The sequence below is a fragment of the Dendrobates tinctorius genome, unplaced genomic scaffold (genome assembly GCF_039654945.1).
Source record: "Dendrobates tinctorius isolate UK_male_01 unplaced genomic scaffold, ASM3965494v1 ptg000326l, whole genome shotgun sequence".
Lineage (NCBI taxonomy): Eukaryota > Metazoa > Chordata > Amphibia > Anura > Dendrobatidae > Dendrobates > Dendrobates tinctorius.
This window is the reverse complement of record NW_027361993.1, coordinates 5,909,829-5,933,631: the sequence shown is the minus strand read 5'-3', so window position 1 is coordinate 5,933,631 and position 23,803 is coordinate 5,909,829. Positions and strand designations below refer to the sequence as shown.

Below are 23,803 nucleotides of genomic sequence, written 5' to 3'. Positions count from 1 at the left end.
GTATTTTGGATCAGTGTCATCAGTGTTTTGGATCAGTGTGTGCCATCAGTGTTTGGATCAGTGTCATCAGTGTTTTGGATCAGTGTGCCATCAGTATTTTGGATCAGTGTCATCAGTGTTTTGGATCAGTGTGTGCCATCAGTGTTTTGGATCAAAGTGCCATCAGTATTTTGGATCAGTGTCATCAGTGTTTTGGATCAGTGTGTGCCATCAGTGTTTGGATCAGTGTCATCAGTGTTTTGGATCAGAGTGCATCAGTATTTTGGATCAGTGTCATCAGTGTTTTGGATCAGTGTGTGCCATCAGTGTTTGGATCAGTGTCATCAGTGTTTTGGATCAGTGTGTCATCAGTGTTTTGGATCAGTGTTAGTGTTTTGGATCAGTGTCATCAGTGTGCCATCAGTATTTTGGATCAGTGTCATCAGTGTTTTGGATCAGTGTGTCATCAGTATTTTGGATCAGTGTGCCATCAGTGCTTTGGATCAGTGTGGCTTCAGTGTTTTGGATCAGTGTGCCATCAATGTTTTGGCTTCAGTGTTTTGGATCAGTGTGCTATCAATGCTTTGGATCAGTGTGTGCTATCAGTGTTTGGGTCAGTGTCATCAGTATTTTGGATCAGTGTGCCATCAGTGTCTTCGATCAATGTGCCATCAATGTTTTGGATCAGTGTGCCATCAGTATTTTGGATCAGTATGTCATCAATGTTTTGGATCAGTGTGTCATCAGTGTTTTGGATCAGTGTGATTAGTGTTTTGGATCAGTGTGTCATCAGTGTTTTGGATCAGTGTGCCATCAAAAATCCCTTTAACAGTTACAGGATGTCAAGGGCATGATGGGAGTTGTAGCATAGCTCCCAAGCATCCCGATTCCCGCGAGACAGTCCCGTTTTTGACACCCCCTCCCGCGTCCCGCCCGGGACGGTATTTTTCCCGCATTGCACTGAGCCGCCACGCCCCCCCATCCACCGTCGCCATGCTCGCCATTGATGTGGCTGGGCTGTGTGTGTTCTGTCTGTGCGGAGACGGCCAGATGCAGAGGACCTGTGAGAGGGGAGGAGTCAGGGGTCACATGATCAGGGCCCTCCATGTCTATGTGGCTGGGCTGTGTGTGTTCTGTGCGCACAGGACCTGTAAGAGGGGAGGAGTCAGGGGTCACATGATCAGGGGCTGTGTCTGCCTCCATGTCTGTCTGCACTCTGCAGGAGTCTGGTCTGCTGTGCTGGTTGTCATGCTGGATGAGGTAAAGTTTCTGTGTGGGGTCAGGAGAGGTTTACAGTGTGGATGTAGCAGAATCGTGTGTGTAAGAGGTGTACGGAGCAGAGTTGAGTGTGTGTACGAGGTGTACGGAGCAGAGCCACATGTGTACAAGGTGTACGGAGGGGAGCCGCGCGTGTATGAGGTGTACAGAGCGGAGCCACGCGTGTATGAGGTGTACAGAGCGGAGCCGCGCGTGTATGAGGTGTACAGAGCGGAGCCGTGCATGTACAAAGTGTACGGAGCCACGTGTGTACAAGGTGTGGGGAGTGGCGCCGCATGTGTACGAGGTGTACGGAGCACAGCTGCATGTGTACGGAGCGGAGCCGCATGTGTTCGAGGTGTACAGAACAGAGCCGCATGTGTATGAGGTATACAGAGCGGAGCCGCATGTGTACGAGGTGTACAGAGCGGAACAGCGCGTTTATGGGGCATACGGAGCGGAGCCACGCGTTTACGAGGTGTACGGAGCGGAGTCGTGTGTCTACTTGGTGTACGGAGCGGAGCCGCATGTGTATGGGGTATGCGGAGCCGTGTGTGTGCGGAGTGGAGCCATATGTGTACTGGATGTACGGAGCGGAGCCAAGTGTGTAAGAGGCATTCAAAGTGGGCGTTTCCCACGTACACGGCGGAGCCCCAAGGAGCACTTTAAAACTCGCACATGACGTTCCACCGGAAGTGATGTGCTGGAAGCTGACCGGCAATGAGGTAATTTCATGAGGAGATTTTGACGGAACTAGGAATGCTTTAGATCCTTCACCGTGTCCTCCTTTGACAGCGCGGACAGCAGGATCACCTTGGAATCAGGGATGCCGGCCATGTGAGCGGATCATGATATGTCCTGCATCGGGAGGCTCAGGTGGGCACTACAATCGGAGCCGGGCTGCTATAGTATCTTTATAGAATCTTTCTTTCTCTCTCTCTGTTTCTTTATTTCTCTGTTCTTTCTCTCTCTTTCTCATTCTCGGTTCTGTCTTTCTCTATCTTTTTCTTTCTCTCTCTCTCTGTTCTTTCTTTCTGTCTCTCTCTAATCTTTCTTTCCCCTCTTTCTTTCTTTCTTTCTTTCTTTCTTTCTTTCTGTCTTTCCTCTCTTTCTTTCTTTCTTTCTTTCTGTCTTTCCTCTCTTTCTTTCTCTCTGTACTTTCTTTCTTTACTTCTTTCTTTCTCTCCCTCTGTTCCTTCTCTGTCTCTCTCTGTTCTTTCTTTCCCCTCTTTCTTTCTCTCTATCTCTCTCTTCTTTCTTTCCCCTTTCTTTCTTTCTCTCTGTTCTTGCTTTCATTTTTTTCTCTTTCTTTCTTTCTTTCTCTTTCTCTGTTCTTTCTTCCCCTCTTTCTTTCTCTTTATTGTTCTGTTCTTTCTTTCCCCCCCTTTCTTTCTTTTTCTCTCTGTTCTTTCTTTCTTTTTTTTCCTCTTTCTTTCTTTTTCTCTCTCTCTATTCTTTCTTTCTTCTCTTTCTTTCTTTCGCTCTCCCTCTGTTCTTTTTTTATGTCCCCTCTTTCTCTCTCTGTTCTTTCTTTCCCCTCTTTCTTTCTCTCTATCTGTTCTCTCTCTCTGTTCTTGCTTTTTTATTTCCCCTCTTTCTTTCTTTCTCTCTTTCTTTCTCTCTGTTCTTTCTTTCTCTCCCTCTGTTCTTTTTTTCTGTCCCTGCTTTTTTTTCTCTGTGTTATTTCTTTTTTTTGCTCTCTTTTTCTCTGTTCTTTCTTTATTTCCCCTTTATTTTTCTCTGTTCTTTCTTTCTCCTTTCTTTCTCTCTCTGTTCTTTCTTTCGCTCTATGTTCTTTCTTTCTTTCTCTCTGTTCTTTCTTTCGCTTTCTGTTCTTTCTTTCCCCTCTTTACTTCTTTCTTTCTCTCCCTCTGTTCCTTCTCTGTCTCTCTCTGTTCTTTCTTTCCCCTCTTTCTTTCTCTCTATCTCTCTCTTCTTTCTTTCCCCTTTCTTTCTTTCTCTCTGTTCTTGCTTTCATTTTTTTCTTTCTTTCTTTCTTTCTTTCTCTGTTCTTTCTTCCCCTCTTTCTTTCTCTTTATTGCTCTGTTCTTTCTTTGCCCCTCTTTTTCTTTTTCTCTCTGTTCTTTCTTTCTTTTTTTTCCTCTTTCTTTCTTTTTCTCTCTCTCTCTCTATTCTTTCTTCTCTTTCTTTCTTTCGCTCTCCCTCTGTTCTTTTTTTATGTCCCCTCTTTCTTTCTCTCTCTGTTCTTTCTTTCCCCTCTTTCTTTCTCTCTATCTGTTCTCTCTCTCTGTTCTTGCTTTTTTATTTCCCCTCTTTCTTTCTCTCTTTGTTTCTCTCTGATCTTTCTTTCTCTCCCCGCTTTTTTTCTGTGTTATTTCTTTTTTTTGCTCTCTTTTTCTCTGTTCTTTCTTTATTTACCCTCTTTATTTTTCTCTGTTCTTTCTTTCTCCTTTCTTTCTCTCTCTGTTATTTCTTTCGCTCTCTGTTCTTTCTTTCTTTCTCTCTGTTCTTTCTTTCACTCTCTGTTCTTTCTTTCCCCTCTTTCTTTCTCTGTTCTTTCTTCTTTCTCTCTCTGTTCTTTCTTTCTCGCTCTCCTTTCTTTCTTTCTTTCTTTCTTTCTCTCTCTCTATTTTCTTTTTTTCTCTCTCTGTTTTCTTTCTTTCTTTTCCTTAGTACTAGTCAGTGTGCCCACAGTACCAGCCACTGAGCCCATAATGCCAGCCACTATGCCCCTAATAGCAGTCAGTGTAATCAGCAGTGCTAAATGGGTGTGACTGGGCGTGGACATGGGTGTGACTAGTCGTGAAATAGGTGTGGTCGGGGCGTGGCCTAAAAATTGCGGCGGAACGCTGCGCGCACCGCAACCTTTGTCCCTCTTTCCCTTCTTCAACAGCTGGGAGGTATGGTTGTAGTATCACAATGGTTTGGGAGTCAAGGGTTTCTAACCATTAACGGGGTTTTTTTGGCCAATATTACCATACCCCATAAAGATGTACCCCAAGACCCCAGTGCTGCCCCATAGATTTCCAGATATGACAGATCCCTTATAGGACACTACTGATCTCACAATTAAGAATGTCTCAGGCATCCAGAACGGTGATCTGTCTCTACCAGTGTAAGACATAAGACAGTGACGAGCTTCTTCCTCTGGGACCTAATATCCAATCTGCTCTGTGTTTCTCAAAATCAATCACAAAAGATAAAATATTATGCAACAAAGAATGGAGTCCACCACCATCAGGAGAAATACGTATCCAAATGGCACACGGTGCAGCTTCCCAGGTGTCTGCTGCTACACACAGTAGACATGTCAGAGGATGGGATCAGTAGGGATCAGTGCCCGCCGATTCTTAAATCCAGGAGGTATGCGGAGGTCTGCACCGGTACTAAGCCCCCTCTGCTCAGACTTTTCCATCCTTAGAAATCCCTTTGTTTTTGGAATTGTGGTGGTCCCGATCATAGTCTCACACATCCCTATGTGTGTTGCTTATTAATGCAAGATCCCTCTTACCATCATTAAAATCTCGTCCAAGCTCATGGTTGGGGCAGCGTTTTACAACTTCCGTCACATGTTCTGCTTTTTTGTAGACCGGCATGGCCCGAATGACTGTGCCAGGTGGAGGTGGGCTGGATACTTTAATTTGGATTGGACATGTCTTGGCGATCTGGCAGTAGAGTTTCTTCAACAAGGGCGAGTACTGAAAGAGACAGAAAACAGACAATCAGAGATTAGGGACATAATGGAAGGTCATCATTCCCGAGATTTATGCTCAGTAGGTGCCTATTTATAAAGGCATCTGCCTCCATTACAGGTCACAGTATGGGTTCTACATTGTAGCAACCTGCGACTGACACTTGACACATTATTTCCCCAAAACAATGGAATCTGTCACCACGTTTTTAACATCTATTCTGAGAGCAGCATAATGTAGAGACAGAGACCCGGAGTCCAGTGATTTGTGACTTACTAGGCCGTTTGCTGCAATTGTGATTAAAATCACAGTTTTATCATCAGGAGATTATCACTAGAGGAATAGTGAACCAGCTGCCATGAAGTCCTCCGTATTCATGAGCTCTGAATAACCCGGAAGCCCACCACTGATTGGCAGCTTTCTGCTTATGCACAGTGTACACAGAAAGCAGCCAATCGGAGGTGTGGGCGGGGTCATGCAGCACTCAGCATTCAGAGAACTCGTAGGATGTGCAACAGAGAAAACTCTGATTTTATTAAAACAAGAGAAAAAAGAGATTTTCCCGCTTCCAAAAATTCCAATTTATTGTAGATAAAACAACATGAAAAAAAAGGCAGTTCACATGGTGTGAGATAAGGCTACGCATTTCGATCAAACACAAAGCTTTGAGAAAGAACAGTGTTCTGTTCGAAACGTGTAGCCTTATCTCACACCATGTGAACTGCTGTCTATTTTTCATGTTTCATGCTTGGCCACACTTCATCCCCTTTCCCACTCAAGTGCCTCACACTTTAAAAAAAAGTTGTTGCAAATGCCTTGATCGTTAAAAAAAACAGCAAAATTTTGCAACATTTCAAGACATTTTTCTCCAGAACTCTGGTGAACACTGCTTCATAAATTGGTGTTTATGGCAGCAAAATCAGACTACACATGGTTTATAGTCTTTGTAGTCTGTAACCATGCATACAGCTAGCTCTGCATAGCAGCACCAGCTGGGTTTTTTTAACAAAGAGTATTGTTTTTTTTATTTTATATTCATTGGAACAATAGAAACAATTGTCTGTAAGGGTACTGTCACACTTAGCGATGCACCAGCGATCCCGACCAAGATATGACGCGGTCAGGATCGCTGGTGCATCGCTAAGTGGTCGCTAGTGAGCTGCCAAACAGGCAGATCTCACCAGCGACATCGCAGGGGTCGCTACTTACCTGTCAGACGAGGCGATCCTGACGTCCTCCCGCCCGCGTCGTCGCTCGTCGGCGCCACAGGAAGCCCAGCAGGAAGCTGACGGCGAGAAACGGTCCAGGACGTTCTCGCGCGATCAGCGATAACCAGCGGGGGAGCGGTTGGAGGTAAGTATCACATGTAGCGATATCGCTAGCAATATCACTATAACATCACAAAACCAGTGACGTTATAGCGATATTGCTATCGATATCGCTTAGTGTGACAGGCCCTTAAGGATGTACATTTATAGTTGGGTACAGAAAGTATTCAGACTCCTTTAAATGTTTCACTCTTTGTTTCATTGCAGCTATTTGGTAAATTCAAAAAAGTTCTTTTTTTCTCATTAATGTACACTCTGCCCTTTATATAGACAGTTGTGTGCCTTTACGAATCAAGTCCTATCAGTTTAATTAAACACAGCTGGACTCCAATGAAGGAGTAGAACCATCTCAAGGAGGATCACAAGGAAATGGACAGCATGTGACTTAAATGTGAGTGTCTGAGCAAAGGGTCTGAATACTTATGACCATGTGATATTTCAGTTTTTCTTTTTTAATACATTTGCAAAAATTTCTACATTTCTGTTTTTTTCAGTCAAGATGGGGTGCAGAGTGTACATTAATGAGAAAAAATGAACTTTTTTGAATTTACCAAATGGCTGCAATGAAATAAAGAGTGAAAAATGTAAAGGAGTCTGAATACTTTCCGTACCCACTGTATAATAAAGCAAACTTCTCTTAAATACAAGTGACCCAAAGATTGCACCAGGCTTAGCTCTGACTGCAAATGGGGTTTGGTTTAGGCTGAATCATATGTTTTTACTCACTCCTTACAGTTTTACGATATATTTGAAATGCTGAGAATTGCATATGAATATTATATTGCATTAAAGATTATCAGCAACGGGTCAGGACATGTACTATTATGTCTTATAGATGATCCCAAATATTCACCTGGAGCAGAGACATTGCCTGTTTCGTCACTCACATCCTGCCAGGGCAAGTCTGAAGTAATTGGATATTAATGATGCACAGAGGACATAGAGTGGCCCTTATAGTGCTCATGTAATGGTATAGAGGACTTACAGTAGATATTAGTCAATAGGGGAAATGCTATCTTCTAAACTGAGGAGCTTCACATACAGATGTCATTTTACAGCTTAATCCTCATAAAACTTATCAGGTGCTGAGTGTGTGTGACATCATGTTTTATACTCCAGTCACATCCAAAGCTGCGGTCAGGATTTTGCTGGCTTAGGCTAGGTTCACATTAGTTCAATGCATTCTGCTCAACGTATACTCCCGAAAAAAATATTTAGATGTATAAGACAACATATATTTGTTTTGCTTAGGCTGGTTTCACATTTGCGTTTTTTTGCGCTGTAAAAAAACGCATACGCGCGCATGCGTTTTTTCCCCTATATTTAACATGGGTGCGCATACCTGCGCGCTGGTAAGCGCATGTATGCGATTTTCATACGCTGCGTTTTTTTGGGGTGTGCGTTTGTATTTTCCAGACGCAGCATGTTGCATTTTTTGGCCCTGCAAAAAAGCGCATGCGCACGTATGCGCACGTTTTGCGCTAAAAATGGCCATTATAGCCTATGGATGCGCATACGTGCGCACTGGCATGCTCATGTATGCGTTTTTTTGCACATGCGTTTTTTTTTGTTAACCATGGAATTTAGGGGTTTGGGTTAGAGTTAGGGTTAGTTAAGGGGGTTTAGGGTTAGGGTTAGGGTCAGGGTCAGGGTTAGGGTTGGGGTTAGGGTCAGGGTTAGGGTTAAGTATGGTTTGGTTAAGGGTTAGGGTCAGGGTTAGGGTTAAGTATGGTTTGGTTAAGGGTTAGGGTCAGGGTTAGGGTTAGGGTCAGGGTTAGGGTTAGGGTCAGGGTTAGGGTTAGGGTCAGGGTTAAGGTCAGGGTTAGGGTTTAGGGTTTGGGTTAGGGTTAAGTATGGTTTGGTTAAGGGTTAGGGTCAGGGTTAGGGTTAGGGTTTAGGGTTTGGGTTAGGGTTAAGTATGGTTTGGTTAAGGGTTAGGGTCAGGGTTAGGGTTAAGTATGGTTTGGTTAAGGGTTAGGGTCAGGGTTAGGGTCAGGGTTAGGGTTAGGGTCAGGGTTAGGGTTAGGGTCAGGGTTAAGGTCAGGGTTAGGGTTAATTAGGGTTTAGGGTTTGGGTTAGGGTTAAGTATGGTTTGGTTAAGGGTTAGGGTCAGGGTTAGGGTTAGGGTCAGGGTTAAGGTCAGGGTTAGGGTTAGTTAGGGTTTAGGGTTTGGGTTAGGGTTAAGTATGGTTTGGTTAAGTAGGGTCAGGGTTAGGGTTAGGGTTAGGGTCAGGGTTAGGGTTATTAAAGTCATGGTTTGGGTTAGTGTGAGGGGCCACCTAATGTTGGAAAAAAAACGCAAACGCGGTAAAAACGCACTAAAAACGCATACAAACGCATAAAAACGCTGCGTTTTTTTCATGCATGCTCATAAAAATGCTTGAAAAAAACGCAGCAGTTGTATGCTTTTGTATGCGTTTTTTCAATGCGTTTTTTTGCGGGAAAAACGCGCTGCAAAAAAAAGCAAGTGTGAAACTAGCCTTATATAGCGCCATCTTATTCTGCATCGCTTTACAGACATCATCATTACAGTCCCCATTGGGGCTCACAGTCTAGATTCCCTATCGGTATGTCTTTGGATTGTGGGAGAAAAACGGAGAGCCCAGAGGAAGCCCACGCAAATACGGGGAGAACATACAAACTCCTTGCAGATGTTGTGCTTGGTGGGAATTGAACCAAGGACCCCTGCAAGGTTACAGTGCTAACCCCTGAACCAAGAGGTACTCAGTTTCCAAGACAAAGAACGGGCTTGTGGGTCGCCCTCCCAGCGCTGTGGGGTACTCGGTACCGGGCCGGTATCAGTGGGATGTGTCACAGCAGCGGTGACCCGGACCGTGGCCCTGGGCGCCCAAGTAATAGGAAGATGTGAATGGTGGAATGTAGTTAATGGAATAGTTTGTGACGCCACCTGTGGTGTTCGGCAAGAGAGGTGTTAAGCCGACGCTGCAGACAGATCCTCCGGGACAGATGGTGTGGTGCAGCAATGATGTTATAGCCCTCCACAGGCAGGGCTGTTGTCCCAGGGCAGGATAGGTGAAGAGACACTTAGATGGTGTAGTGTTTGGCGCAGGGGATGTAGCAGTGCCAGGTGGACGGACGCAGGAAGGAATGCAGGGCATGTAGTTCCAAAGCTTTACTCACAGTCTGTAGTGCCCGCTTCTGTGCCATGTCCTCCGAGTCAGGGACTCAGTCAACCTCCAGGCAAGATGGAATGCTCCCTTCCAACACTCCGCCAACTTGTGTGCCTTTAAGTGTGAAGATCTCCTAGTACTGAGTTACACTGGAGTTCCTCCTGACAGATGTTCCCAAGAACTCTACTTACACGGCAGACAGCTGTAGCCTGCTTCGGGGACTCTCTACTCCTGAGTCCCGGCTCTCTATCCAAATTGCTGTTGTGCCCCCAAGCCTTAGATGGGAGTAGTGCATTTACAGCCCACTACTCCACCGGTGTCTGCTGCAGAACCATTAGTGTCCATACAACCTCGGTGACCGGGCCCCGGCATTGCGCTTAGAACTTATAGGCAGGGTTCTTCCTCTAACCCACGTCCTCTCTGTTCCCTTTTACTCCTACGTTCCGTACTTGTCTTTCCCTCCTATGGAAGCTCAGGCTTAAGGTCAATGTCTTTCTCCTTCTTTCCTTTCCCGTGCCAGCTGGCTCAGATCACTGAGGCAGCTGCAGCACTCCTTCCTCCATCCCTCCTCCAGGGATCCCCACTCCTCTCCGAGTGGCTTCCTCTCTCCGACTCCCCGTCTGACTGACCCCCCAATCCTAAAACCTTCCCGCTCTTTTATGTGTATTCTCAACTCCACCCACCTCCCAGCACGTTTAGTGTTCCAAGCAGGGAACCACCAAAGGTGCTCTGCTTCTCTCTAAGCAAGGAGCCGCAATGTGGTTTTGCTGAACAACTCTATTGTGTGGGGTGCGAGTGTTGGAGCGTGGTCAGGAGCCTCCAACTTACCTGGATGGTGGGGCACCACACCTTAGGAAAAGTTGCAGTACCTCTGTGGCGACTGAGCCTCAGGAGCGAAACAAATACAGTCATTTTAGGGCTCATTCACCTGTCAGTTTTTCATGTACATGTGCTATCCGTTTTTTTTCACCAATATCACTCTGTACACGTGTCTGTGCAAAATTACAGAGGTATGTCCAATAATGATCCAAGTATCACATCAAACTTGGTAATGAAAGTCTATGGGTTTGTGAAAAACTCGGATGCCATCTCTGTGCTGTCCATTTTTCACTGACTAATAGAAGGTGGAAAAACTTTTTTTTTAAATCATCAGTGAAAAAAAGATGATAAAACTCTGCTGACCAAACACTGATGAAAATCACTGTTGAAATTATGTCCATTTTTCTCGCACGTAAAAAAATTCTGATATCTGAGCGAGGCCTTACTTTATCAATGCCAAGTATTGCTCTGAAGCTGGCTGGATCACTCAATCCGGCCAACTTTAATGTACATGTGCTAATCTGATTTGGCAGAGGCAAAGCTGCCACTGATTGCAGGATGGGAAAGTGCACAGTTCGGCCCAGCAACACTGCCAAATTTTAGGAGCAAATCACCACCATCAGCAAGCAGGAAGCTGGGAGTCAGGGGAGAGGTGCACTCCTGAAGATAGATGTGGATTATGTACTAATTACACCATGCTTTATATATCTCTTAGAAAATAATGCAGCAATGATGAAAATTGAAGTAAGGTGTTAGTGGTTGTTAGTGGTGTGATGCTAGTTTTTAATGTTGCTACAAATATGACTGGAGTATTAAAGGGAGTGTATCATCAGAAAATGACCTGTGTGAATCAGATGTCACGACTCAGTTGTCAGGTGTTCCGGGACCAGGGGCTCCTTCCCTATCCCTAATGCTAGGGGTGCCCTAGCTCGCCATGTTCCCCAGATTATTTCTGATGGTGAAGATGCCGGGGCCACGTACCTTGCCTTAGCTCCTGAATCCGCCCTCAGTCTGTACCCTTCCCCCACCCAGGGAAGAGGGGAGTAGTATTGTACCGTAATACACCAACCAGACTAACAAGCTAATACAAACGGGTAACGAAAAATACCAAACATATAAAGATACTCACAAAAACAACAGAGAAATGAATCGGGGAGTGGAGGATGGGGTAAAACCAACGTAGGAGAACAACTGGAATTATCACACACCCAAAACCTAGGAACAGTCACAGATAAATCAATCAACTGCCTTCTCCAATAATAACCAGCAACAACCTCCAGCCATGTAGCAAAAGCTATCCTCTGACAATGAGTGCTAACCACGGCCCAGATTATATAGGAGATGGTAGTGGCTAACAGTGAACAGCTGAGCCTTAATGCAGGAAAGCTTCCAGGAGCTCTCAACTGAGCAGATTAACCCCTGCACTGCTAAAAGTAACCTGCATCATTTAATATGAAGGTGAAGTGCTTCTACTCAGGGCAGGAGTAGGAGAAATCAGATGCTGCAATCTTCTGGCTTCGGTAACAGTAATCCTGTGACAGTACCCCTTCCTTCTACGAGGGACCTATGGAACCTCAGAATCGGGTTTATCGGGTGTGCTGGGTGAAAAGATCGGATCAACCTGCCCACATGGACCGTATCCCTTCCATCCACAATGACAGAAGATGGCAGTAGCGGTGATGGTACAGAGGACGCAACTTTTTTTTGAGTGGCGATCGATGAAAGACATTATGGATCCTAAAAGTGGACGGAAAAGCAAGGCAGAATGCTACCGGATTGACGACTGTCACAATCTTATAAGGACCAATGAACCTGGGACCCAGTTTCCAAAAGGAAAACCTTCAACTTAATGTTCCTTGAGGATAACCACACCAAGTCACCAACAACACAGGTTTAGATCCACCAAACGTCTCCGATCAGCCAAACTCTTATATTTGACTGCAATGTGTATCATACAAATGTGATACTCAGAATTAATCCAGAATGATGTATACAGACTGTGCCCTTCCATCTGCCACCATCGCACTATAGCCAGCATGTCCATTTGTCTATTCTCCCCACAGGTATGTCACCCAACTTTGCACACAGACTTTTCTTACCTCTGCTGCTAGCATTCACTTGGTATAGAACTCTGCTTGCTCGCTATCATCTACTGCCTTGTTATCCTGCAACAACTCCAATGGTATATCACCTGTTGTGAATTCTCTCTCTGGCTTCCCTCTGGTGATTACTGAAGATAGTGGAGCTGGTCAGATTGAGAGTTCTCTTTCTGGGCTCTCTCTGGTGGTTACTGGAGGTAGTGGAGCTGATCTGATTGACAGAGGCTTGCCACCTGATATTGAGGAAGACAATTGAAGATCTGGGGTTTCTGGTTGGGATTTAAGACAGCTGACTCCCTCTATCCCTGATGGTGATTTTCTTCCTGTGCCTCCTGAGGTCTGATGTCCCCTGCTCTTTCCCTGCATGTTCAGCTAAGTGGTTCATTTGCTAATCTGTTTGCATTTGATCTGGTTTTGTTTATATCTGCTTTGTGCGGGTCAGCTAGCTCCTACTTTACCCCCTTGGATGAAGCTGTGGCGAAACGCGCGTCGGGAATAGTGGCCAACAAGGTTGCATGCTTCTTATATGCACTTTGCACTTTATCTTGCTATTTGCCTTTTCATGCTGGCAATTCATGGCATTATATCTATTCACTGGGCATGCATGGCACTATGAGCCTACACTCTGCATTCAGGTTATTATATATTCTAATGTAGTTTATGAATAGGTGTTACCAGTGCACACTCCCTGTATGTGCCAGGCGCATACTATTGCGCATTGTTTACTCAATTTAATGGCACAGAGATAGGGGCTATGGCCAATGCATCTTGTACCCTACTTAGTGTGCACCCTTATTTCATACACATAGCTATTGCATCTATTTCATTGGGCATGTTTGGTATCATGAGCTTACATCTTGCATTTCTGTTCATTGTGTATTCTCACGCAGTTCATTGATGGGGGTTCACAGCGCACACTCCCTATCTGTGCCATGCACATACTATTGCATATTGTCTACTCAGTGTACTCTTATGGCACAAAGGTAGGGGCCATATACAGTGCGCTGTGTACCCCGTTCAATGTGCACCCTTATCTTACAGGATTATCCTAGAACATTCTCTCTATATATGCCATTTATGTGCATTCATTTGCTCACTCACTAACTTATAAGTGGTATTTCCATAGCATATGTATAGTGGCGGTGGATACTGCATATAACACAGTGCACACATCTAACTGATGTAAGTGTAGCAATAAATTTATAACATTTCTTATACTCTTGCATGTCAGTGCAGCTTAGATGGGAGGCTTTCCAATAGCACTATGTTGTGTTCAATAGATTTATGGAAAACATTATTTCTTATGGACATACCTCTTCCACTGACATAGTTGGATCTATATGTGTATACTCACCTTTGGTTGGCTATGTGGACCGATACCTTCTTTTAGGTGCTTTTATTGTTTGGCAATTATGCGTTAATAAAGATTATATTTTTTATGGCTATGCTTCTTTTGTCTTTTTGGATATAATAGCTCCGGTTGGGGCTGTGCTGAATCACCGCCCATATGTTACTGCATGTGCCAGTTTCTTTTGTCCCCTTTTATATTGGTCTTTTTGCTTTGCTTTCAGAATATACCAGAGTGCTGATATAGTGGGGCGAAGTCGTGCGACTTCAGTGTTTTTGTGCATCAGAGGTGTTGGACTTTTTGCAGGGTTTTTTGCGTGATTGCAGACAGTGTCTTTCCTTTCCTGTCCTGTCTAGTCCGTGTGGGCCCCATCGTTTGCTCAGTCTATTTTTCCGCCTCACCGACAATATATGTTTGGGGGCTGTCTATTCCTTTGGGGTCTGCTCCGAGGCAGTTTAGATTTCCCCTTTCTTGCTTTAAGCTTAGTTAGCTCTCCGGCTGTGCCGAGGCGTCTAGGATCATCGTAGGTAAGCTCCACGGCTACTGCTAGTTGTGTGGACAGGATCAGGGGTCTGCATCCGCTTAGTTACCAACCTCTCTGGTTTTCTGTGGCTTAGCCTGGCCTGCTATCCTCCTCGGTGACCCATTCATAACAGTCACCCAACTTTCCACACAGACTTTTCTTACCTCTGCTGCTAGCATTCACTCTCAACCCCTGCTTTACCCCAATGTTATTTATGAGCTAGTTTACACTGCCTTGATCACATGCATCTAGCTCATTCTTAATTATCTGACCAAGATGAGCACAGACCACTCCTCTCTGCTTCACACCTGAATGCACTTTCTAGCACATATATTGCAGACCCTAAGTTTGCCAAGACTTCAGTCTGCAGTGTGTGTCACATAAGTGTTTATCATACAAGTGTGATGCTCAGAATTAATCCAGAATGATGTATGCAGACTGTGCCCTGCCATCTGCCATCATCGCACTCTAATCTGCATGTCCATTTGTCTATTCTCCCCACAGGTACGTCACCCAACTTTCCACACAGACTTTTTTTTACCTCTGCTCCTAGCATTCACTCTCAACTAACCCCATAGGCAGACTGTAGTATAAGGCAGCTCCCCATAGGCAGACCCTGTAGTATAAGGCAGTACCCCATAGGCAGACTCTGTAGTAAAAGAATCCCCCATAGGTAGGCTCTGTAGTATAAGGAAGCCCCCCATAGGCAGACTCTGTAGTATAAGGAAGCCCCCCATAGGCACACTGTGTAGTATAAGGCAGCCCCTATAAAAAATAAATGCTCACCTCTCTTCTTCCTGGTTCCTCTGCTGCTCTGAGCACCATCACACCTCCAGACCACAGGCACCGGGTAGTGACAGCATCACGACTCCTTGTCATTGTCGGCGTCATTGACATCAGACGCTGACAGGGGGATGATGGGAGAGGGAGCGTAGCGCTATAATAATTAATAATAATAATTTGGACCCCCTTCTTCCTCAAATTATCAAGAACCCCTTGCCACACAGATGTAACTGATGAAGAAAATCATTCTTCAGGTATTCCAGAAGAATGATTCCTATTAAATGAGCTGAACTGAGGATGAAACCCGCATGCCCAAAAAAGCGGGAACTTACTAGTAGACTCATGACAATGATTACTCCAAATTCAGCTAGCGGTAAGTAGGTAACCCAATCCTTCTGATTCTCAGACATAAAACACCCAAGATAAGTCTCAAGATTCTGGTTAACCCGTTCAGTTTGCCCATTAGACTGCAGGTGAAATTCTGAAGAGAACAACAGATGGATTCCCAAACAAGTGCAAAACGCCCTCCAAAATTTGGAAATAAACGTCACCCCCGATCAGAAGCAATAACAGTAGGAATCCCATGTAATTTTACAATCTGATGAAAATTTGCACCAAGGTCTTGTCATTAGGTAAAGTGGATAGCACAATGAAATGAGACATTTTACTGAATCTGTTCACCACCACAAAAATTACAGTATTACCTGCCGACACGTGTAGATCAGTGATAAAATTGACAAGTCCAAGGTCTACAGGGAATCGACAATGGTTGGAGAAACCCAGACGGATGAGTATGAGAGGTTTTAGAACGTGCAGAAACACTGCAGGCCGGACATCCTTCTGTACCTCTGGCCACCAAAAACTCTGAGTAAGAAGATCTGTGGTGACTAGTGTTGAGCATTCCGATACCGCAAGTATCGGGTATCGGCCGATACTTGCTGTATCGGGATTCCGATACCGACTTCCGATATTTTTTCAATATCGGAATTCGGCATCGGAATCGGAAGTTCAGTTGATTGACGGCCTGACGTCATCATGATGCGCGGTGTGTGCGCATCATGATGCGCCGTCATTTCGGGCCTTCCGGGGGTCTCTGCCGGCCTGCCGGGGGGCTGTGCCGGCCTGCCGGGGGGCTGTGTGGACTGCCCGGGGTCTGTACCGGCCTGCCGGGGGGCTGTGCCGGCCTGCCGGTGGTCTGTGCACCCTGTGGGGGTCTGTACCGGCCTGCCGGGGGGCTGTGCCGGCCTGCCGGGGGGCTGTGCTGATGTCCGGGGGTCTGTGCAAGCATCGTCCGATGGGACTACAAGTCCCATCGGGCGATGCCTGCTACCATGACAGTGATTGACACATTAGCCAATGATGGGACAGTAGTAGTCCCATCATCCGGTTAATGTGTTAAATGTTAAAAAAAAAAAAAAAAATACTACATACATACTACATGCATGCTACATACATACTACATGCTACATACATACTACATACATGCTACATACATACTACATGCATGCTACATACATACTACATGCATGCTACATACATACTACATATATACTACATACATACTACATACATACTGCATGCTACATACATACTACATACTACATATATACTACATGCATGCTACATACATACTACATATATACTACATGCATGCTACATACATACTACATGCTACATACATACCACATATATACTACATACATACTACATATATACTGCATGCTACATACATACTACATATATACTACATGCATGCTACATACATACTACATGCTACATACATACCACATACATACTACATACATACTACATACATACTACATGCTACATACATACTACATATATACTACATGCATGCTACATACATACTACATATATACTACATGCATGCTACATACATACTACATGCTACATGCATGCTACATACATACTACATACATACTACATGCTACATACATACCACATATATACTACATACATACAATACATTCATACAATACATACATAGACATACAGTACATATAACATAGAGTAACATACTTACCAATACTTGTCACATTGTTCCCCGAAGCCATTGTCGTCTACGGAATAAATATTAACATAACAAACCACAAAAATACTCACCCACGATCCGAAGCAGTCCACGAGTGTGTCCCACGACGATCTTGGGTAGAGAACTGCAGCATCGGATGATGCTGCCGTTCTCTACGGGCTGCAGGAATCCAATGACGGAAGGTAGGTATCCTTCCGCACTGTATTCCTCCGCCACTTAAAAAAAAAAAGTCCCTAGTCTCACTTTATGCCATTGCTGTGTGGGAAATTCCCACACAGCAATGGCATAAAGTGAGACTAGGGACTTTTTTTTTTTAAGTGGCGGAGGAATACAGTGCGGAAGGATACCTACCTTCCGTCATTGGATTCCTGCAGCCCGTAGAGAACGGCAGCATCATCCGATGCTGCAGTTCTCTACCCAAGATCGTCGTGGGACACACTCGTGGACTGCTTCGGATCGTGGGTGAGTATTTTTGTGGTTTGTTATGTTAATATTTATTCCGTAGACGACAATGGCTTCGGGGAACAATGTGACAAGTATTGGTAAGTATGTTACTCTATGTTATATGTACTGTATGTCTATGTATGTATTGTATGAATGTATTGTATGTATGTAGTATATATGTGGTATGTATGTAGCATGTAGTATGTATGTAGTATGTATGTAGCATGCATGTAGCATGTAGTATGTATGTAGCATGCATGTAGTATATATGTAGTATGTATGTAGCATGCATGTAGTATATATGTAGTATGTATGTAGCATGTAGTATGTATGTAGTATGTATGTAGTATGTATGTGGTATGTATGTAGCATGTAGTATGTATGTAGCATGCATGTAGTATATATGTAGTATGTATGTAGCATGCAGTATATATGTAGTATGTATGTAGTATATATGTGGTATGTATGTAGCATGTAGTATGTATGTAGCATGCATGTAGTATATATGTAGTATGTATGTAGCATGTAGTATGTATGTAGTATGTATGTAGTATGTATGTAGTATGTATGTGGTATGTATGTAGCATGTAGTATGTATGTAGCATGCATGTAGTATATATGTAGTATGTATGTAGCATGCAGTATATATGTAGTATGTATGTAGTATATATGTGGTATGTATGTAGCATGTAGTATGTATGTAGCATGCATGTAGTATATATGTAGTATGTATGTGGTATGTTTGTAGCATGTAGTATGTATGTAGTATGTATGTGGTATGTATGTAGCATGCAGTATGTATGTGGTATGTATGTAGTATATATGTAGTATGTATGTAGCATGTAGTATGAATGTAGCATGTATGTAGTATGCATGTTGTATGTATGTAGCATGTAATTTTTTTTTTTTTTTTTTTTTTTTTTACATTTAACACATTAGCCGGATGATGGGACTACTACTGTCCCATCATTGGCTAATGTGTCAATCACTGTCATGGTAGCAGGCATCGCCCGATGGGACTTGTAGTCCCATCGGACGATGCCTGCACAGCCCCCCGGCAGGCCGGCACAGCCCCCCGGCAGGCCGGCACAGCCCCCCGGAGCCTGCACAGCCCCCCGGCAGGCCGGCACAGCCCCCCGGCAGGCCGGCACAGCCCCCCGGAGCCTGCACAGACCACCGGCAGGCCGGCACAGACCACCGGAGCCTGCACAGACCCCCTGGCAGGCCGGCACAGCCCCCCGAAAGGCCCATACAGACCCCAGAGAGGCTGTACAAGGGCAGGAAAGGGTTTTTCTTATTCCGATACCGGAAGTCCCATAGACTTGAATGGGACTTCCGGTATCGGAATCGGCGATACCGATACTTTTTTTAAAGATCGGCCGATACCATCCGATACGATACTTTGAAGTATCGGACGGTATCGCTCAACTCTAGTGGTGACTTTATTACCGAGATGTCCGGCCAAAACCGAATCATGATGTTCACTAACAACTCTAAGACGGAGAATTACAAGTACAAACAGTTTACCTAACGGACAGACAGCAGGGGCGTCCCCCTGAGCCTCAACAACCTATTTCTCAATATATGAGCATATAGACGGAATAACCACCCCTTTTTATAGTATATGAACCAGTTCACAATTACCTCCACCCCCCAGGAAAACAATGAGATAAGGCATCTACCTTAATGTTCTTGTTCCCCAGCCTGTATGTAACAGAAAAGTTAAACCTGGTATAGAACAATGCCCATCTTGCCTAAAAGCATTAAACATTTTGCAGAATCTAGATTTACGAGATTCTTATGATGTGTGATTACCATAACCGGATTAACTACCCCCTCCAGAAAATGACGCCATTCTTCAAAAGCCCAATTGATTGCCAAGAGTTCTGTGTTACCAATGTCATAATTTCTCTCCGCAGATGACAGTTTTCTAGAAAAGTATGCACATGGATGCCATTTACCAGGAGACGCACCCTGCAACAATACAGACCCCACCCCCACTTTAGATACGTCAACGTCTACAATAAATGTCAGAGTAACTTCAGGCTGTATGAGAATTGGTGCAGACTCCTTCAAGGTATCGAATGCCTCCCTGGCTGGACTGGACTGGACCATTTGGAAAAGTCTGTCCCTTTCCTGGTCATATCCGTCAGAGGTTTGACCACTACCGAAAAGCTTTTGATGAGCTTATGGTAGTAGTTGGCGAAACCCAAAAACATTTGTAATGCCTTCAAATCACAGGACGATCCCAATCCAGTACCGCCTGGACTTTCGCCGGAACCGTGCAAAAACAGGTAGACGATAAAACATAGACTAGAAAAGAGGTCTCCTCAACAGAGAACATACATTTCTCTGGTTTGATAAATAATATATCGTCTCTGAGTATCTGTAAGACCTGCCTGACATGTACTTGATGTGACTCAAGGTCAGGTGAATAAATTAAAAAATCAATCATCAAGATAAAATACAACAGGGGAGATGTGAGTAACTAACGGTGCACAACTGAGAGCCTTAAGGCAGCAAAGCTTCCCTGCACTGCTTACTTTAAAGAAACCTGCTCCGTTTAATATGAAGTGCTTCTACTCAGTGTAGGAGCAGGAGAAATCAGACGCTGTGATCTTTTGGCTCCTCTCCGTCACGGTAAACCTGTGACATCAGGTTTTTGTGCTACATGCATTTAAAAAAAATGCATTTTTTTCATATCACTATCTTTATTAAAAAAATAAAAATAACATTTTAACACTTGCCTCTGCCGCTTTTTTAGAGTCAGATTTCCTGTATTTTCAGAAGAGCTTACACAAGTTTTTTATCATCAGAGACAGGATTTCAATGACAAGTAACACCTGTATGCATAAGTGATTTAATCAAAATGTACTTGTTATACTTGGCACAGTATGTAACAGAGAGAAGAAGAACATGCCCCCAGTGATAGCATCTCATATATAGAGAAGAAGTACTCGCCCACCAGTGATAACATCTCAAACAGGGAGAAGAAGTGCTCATCCCCAGTGACAACATGTCATACAGGGAGAAGAAGTACTCACCCCCAGTAATAACATCTCATACAGGAAAAAGTGTTCGCTCCCAGTGACAACATCCTATACATGGAGAAGAAGGGTTTGCCTCCAGTGATAACAACTCATATAGGGAGAAGAAGTGCATAACCCTCAGTGATAACAATTCAAACGATGAGAAGAAGTGCTCCTCTCAGTGATACCAGCTCATATAGGGAGAAAAAGTGCTCACCCCCTGTGATAACTCATATAGAGAGAGGAAGTGCTCACCCCCAGTGATAACTCATATTGGTTGAAGAAGTGCTTGGCCCCAGTAATAATTAATATAGGGAGAAGAAGTGTTCGCCCCCAGTGATAACTCATACAGTGAGAAGTTGTTGTGAGAATAAGTCATACAGGGAGAAGATAACATCTCATAAAGGTCAAAGAAGTGCTCATCCCCAGTGCTAGAAACTCATATAGGGAGAAGTGCTCGCCCCCAGAGATAACTCATATAGGAATAAGAAGTGCTTGCGCCCAGTGATAACAACTCATACAGAGAGAAGTGCTCACCCCCAGTCATGACAACTCATGTAGAGAGAAGAAGTGCTCACTCCCAGTGATAACAACTCATACAGATGAAGTGCTCTCCCCCAGTGCCAACAACGCATATAAAAAAGTGCTCTCCCCAGTGATAAAAACTTATATAGGGAGAAGAAATTCTAGCCCCAGTGATAACAAATCATATAGGGTTAAGAAGTGCTCGCCCCAGTGATAACTCATATAGGAATAAGAAGTGTTCACTCCCCAGTGATAAAAACTCATACAGAGAGAAGAAGTGCTCACTCCCAGTGATATCAACTCAGAAGAAGTGCTCTCCCCAAGTGATAACTTATATAGGGAGAAGAAGTGCTCACCCCCAGTGATAACTCATACAGAGAGAAGTGCTTTTCCCCAGTGATAACATCTCATATAGGGAGAAGAAATGCTCGTGGTAATTACTTATATAGTGATAAGAAGTCCTCTCAAGTGATAACAACTCATAGAGGGACAAGAAGAACACACCCCCAGTGATAAAAACTCATATAGGGAGAAGTGTTCAGCCCCCAGTGATAACAACTCATTTGGAATAAGAAATACACCCCCCAAGTGATAACTCATTTGGGAGAAGTACATGCCCCAGTAATAACTTATATAGGGATAATTCTGGTTATTAGCCTTGGCTCTTCCCCATTGCCCTGGTATGGTGGCAATTGGGGTAATGATTTTGGGGTTGATGTCAGCTGTGTAATGTCCGCTGACATCAAGCCCAGAAATTAGAAAAGAAGAAGCATCTGTCAGACAACTCTATTACTAATCCTGTAGTCAAAATAGATAAACACACACAAAAGTCCTTTAATTGTAAAAAAAAAAAAAACTCTCCCTAACAATTACCCTCATTTACCCAATTATTACCATAAAACTAAAAGTAATCCACCATAAATCCATTATAAGGAGGTCAAAGACAATCACTGACTCTGCTACATCTGTAGGCTGTGATGAATGGTAACATGACCACTTACCCCAGCCTCCGGAATACAATGAACGGAGTGTGAGAACCTGGCTACAGTGACGAGCACTGACGTCATTAAGGTTACCTCAAGTCACAGAAGGCGGTTCTCGCGGCTTTGAAATGCCTTAACCTTAATGATGTCAGTGCTCGTCACTGCAGCCAGGTTCTCACACTCCTTTCATTGTATTCCGGTGGCCATGTTGAGAATTCACATTACTGATGTCAACACTCATCACAGCTTCTGAATGTAGCAGAGTCGGGGATCGTTGTGGGACCTCCTTGTTATGGATTTACGGTGGACCCTTGTGGATTACTTTTATTTTACTAATAAATGGGTAAACAACGGTAATTGTCGTGTAGTGCTTTATACAGTCGAAATACTTTTCTGTGTGTTTATTTTGACTACGGGGTTGGTAATGGGGGGTGTCTGCCAGAAGCCTCTCCATTACTAACCCCTGAGCTTGATGTCAGCGAACATTACACAGCTGACATCAACCCTAAAATCATTACCTCAATTGCCACTGCACCAGGGCAATCAGGAAGAGCCAAGGCTAAGCTCCAGAATTGGCACATATAATGGATGCGCCATTTCTGGGGTGGCTGAGGGCTGGTGTTATTAGTCTGGGAAGGGAACAATATCCATGGCCTCTTACAAGCCTATTAATATCAGCCCACAGCTGTCTGCTTAGCCTATGCTGGTTATTAAAAATAGGGGGGAACCCATGTCATTTTTTTGGGTCCCCCTTTTTAATAACAAGTAAAGGTTAAACAGACAGCTGTGAGCTGATATTAATAGACTAGGAAATTGCATGGATAGTGGCCTCTTCACATACTATTAACACCAGCTCACAGCTGTCTGCTTTCCGTTAGCTGGTTAATAAAAATAAGGGAGATTAGTTAGAAAACTAGCTTGAAATGACAGATCATTAATGTATGTAAAAGATGATTTTAAAAATGTATTGTATATGGATGTCATGCAGATGTTACTTGAAAAAAATCACACTGAACTCGCATGACACTCATCTTACTTTTCAGGAACAACATTGAAGCAATTTTATTTACGCAGATGATTGCGAACCCAAAGATGCAAATACTGAAGCCACATAAAAGAGCAAATTGCTCCAGAAAAGTGGAGAAACAGCAATGGTAAACTTATTATACAGCCAATAGGTAAATCACAACATAACTCTTAACTGTGGTTTTACATAGGAGTGCAAATAAACCAACTGCACTATCTGTTCTTGTGATAAAATTGTACACAAAACAATAAACTTGCCTCTACTACACATGGCACTGCAGTTAGCTTCTGCATTTCTCTTTTTTTCTTCCAGCTATCAATCTCTTTCCTGTCTGTAAGGCACATCTCATGTAAAAGCTGCTAATTGACGGCATAATTGACCATTAGCCTCTGCAGTGTCAGCCTGGCCTGGGGCCCTGGAGTTAACAGCTGGATGGACACTTTATCTGAGATCTGGACTGGAGGCAATTGTAGATAAATCCGAGCCTTATTTCCAAAATACGTTTATCAGTTGGATGTGACTACAAAAATCCAGACAACACATCAACATCCGATACAAGCCGCATGATGACAGTAGTGAAGAATCACCATAAATCATGGGAACGGCATATCCTATTTATGGCAAAATTCCTGTAATTTATCATCTGATAATCTGGAAATTCTAATATTCTGAGACTGGATTCTGGCACAGAACTGCCAGACAGTCTAAAATATCCGCAGGGTAGCAGAAGTTCATTCTTATAATGCTGAATTAAAGGAATTTATTTGTATGTTGGAGACTTACTGAATGGCTGTTATGTACAAGTTTAGAGACTAAACATCA

The 23,803-nt window shown here is 43.8% G+C and overlaps 1 protein-coding gene and 1 long non-coding RNA gene across 7 annotated transcripts in view; one reads left to right on the top strand and one right to left on the bottom strand.

Moving 5' to 3' along the window:
- Positions 1-23,803, bottom strand: part of TP73 (tumor protein p73) — a 187,916-nt gene that overhangs the window by 40,109 nt on the left and 124,004 nt on the right. For all 6 annotated transcript variants that reach the window (XM_073561712.1, XM_073561713.1, XM_073561709.1 and 3 more), the window contains one exon: positions 4,709-4,895. In XM_073561712.1, coding sequence (XP_073417813.1) covers positions 4,709-4,895 — 187 coding nt within the window. The remainder of the gene's footprint in view (positions 1-4,708; positions 4,896-23,803) is intronic.
- LOC141074178 (uncharacterized) lies at positions 1,144-23,689 on the top strand. The gene is made up of 3 exons (XR_012227148.1): positions 1,144-1,239; positions 22,998-23,132; positions 23,294-23,689. It is a non-coding gene; the product is annotated as an uncharacterized lncRNA (long non-coding RNA).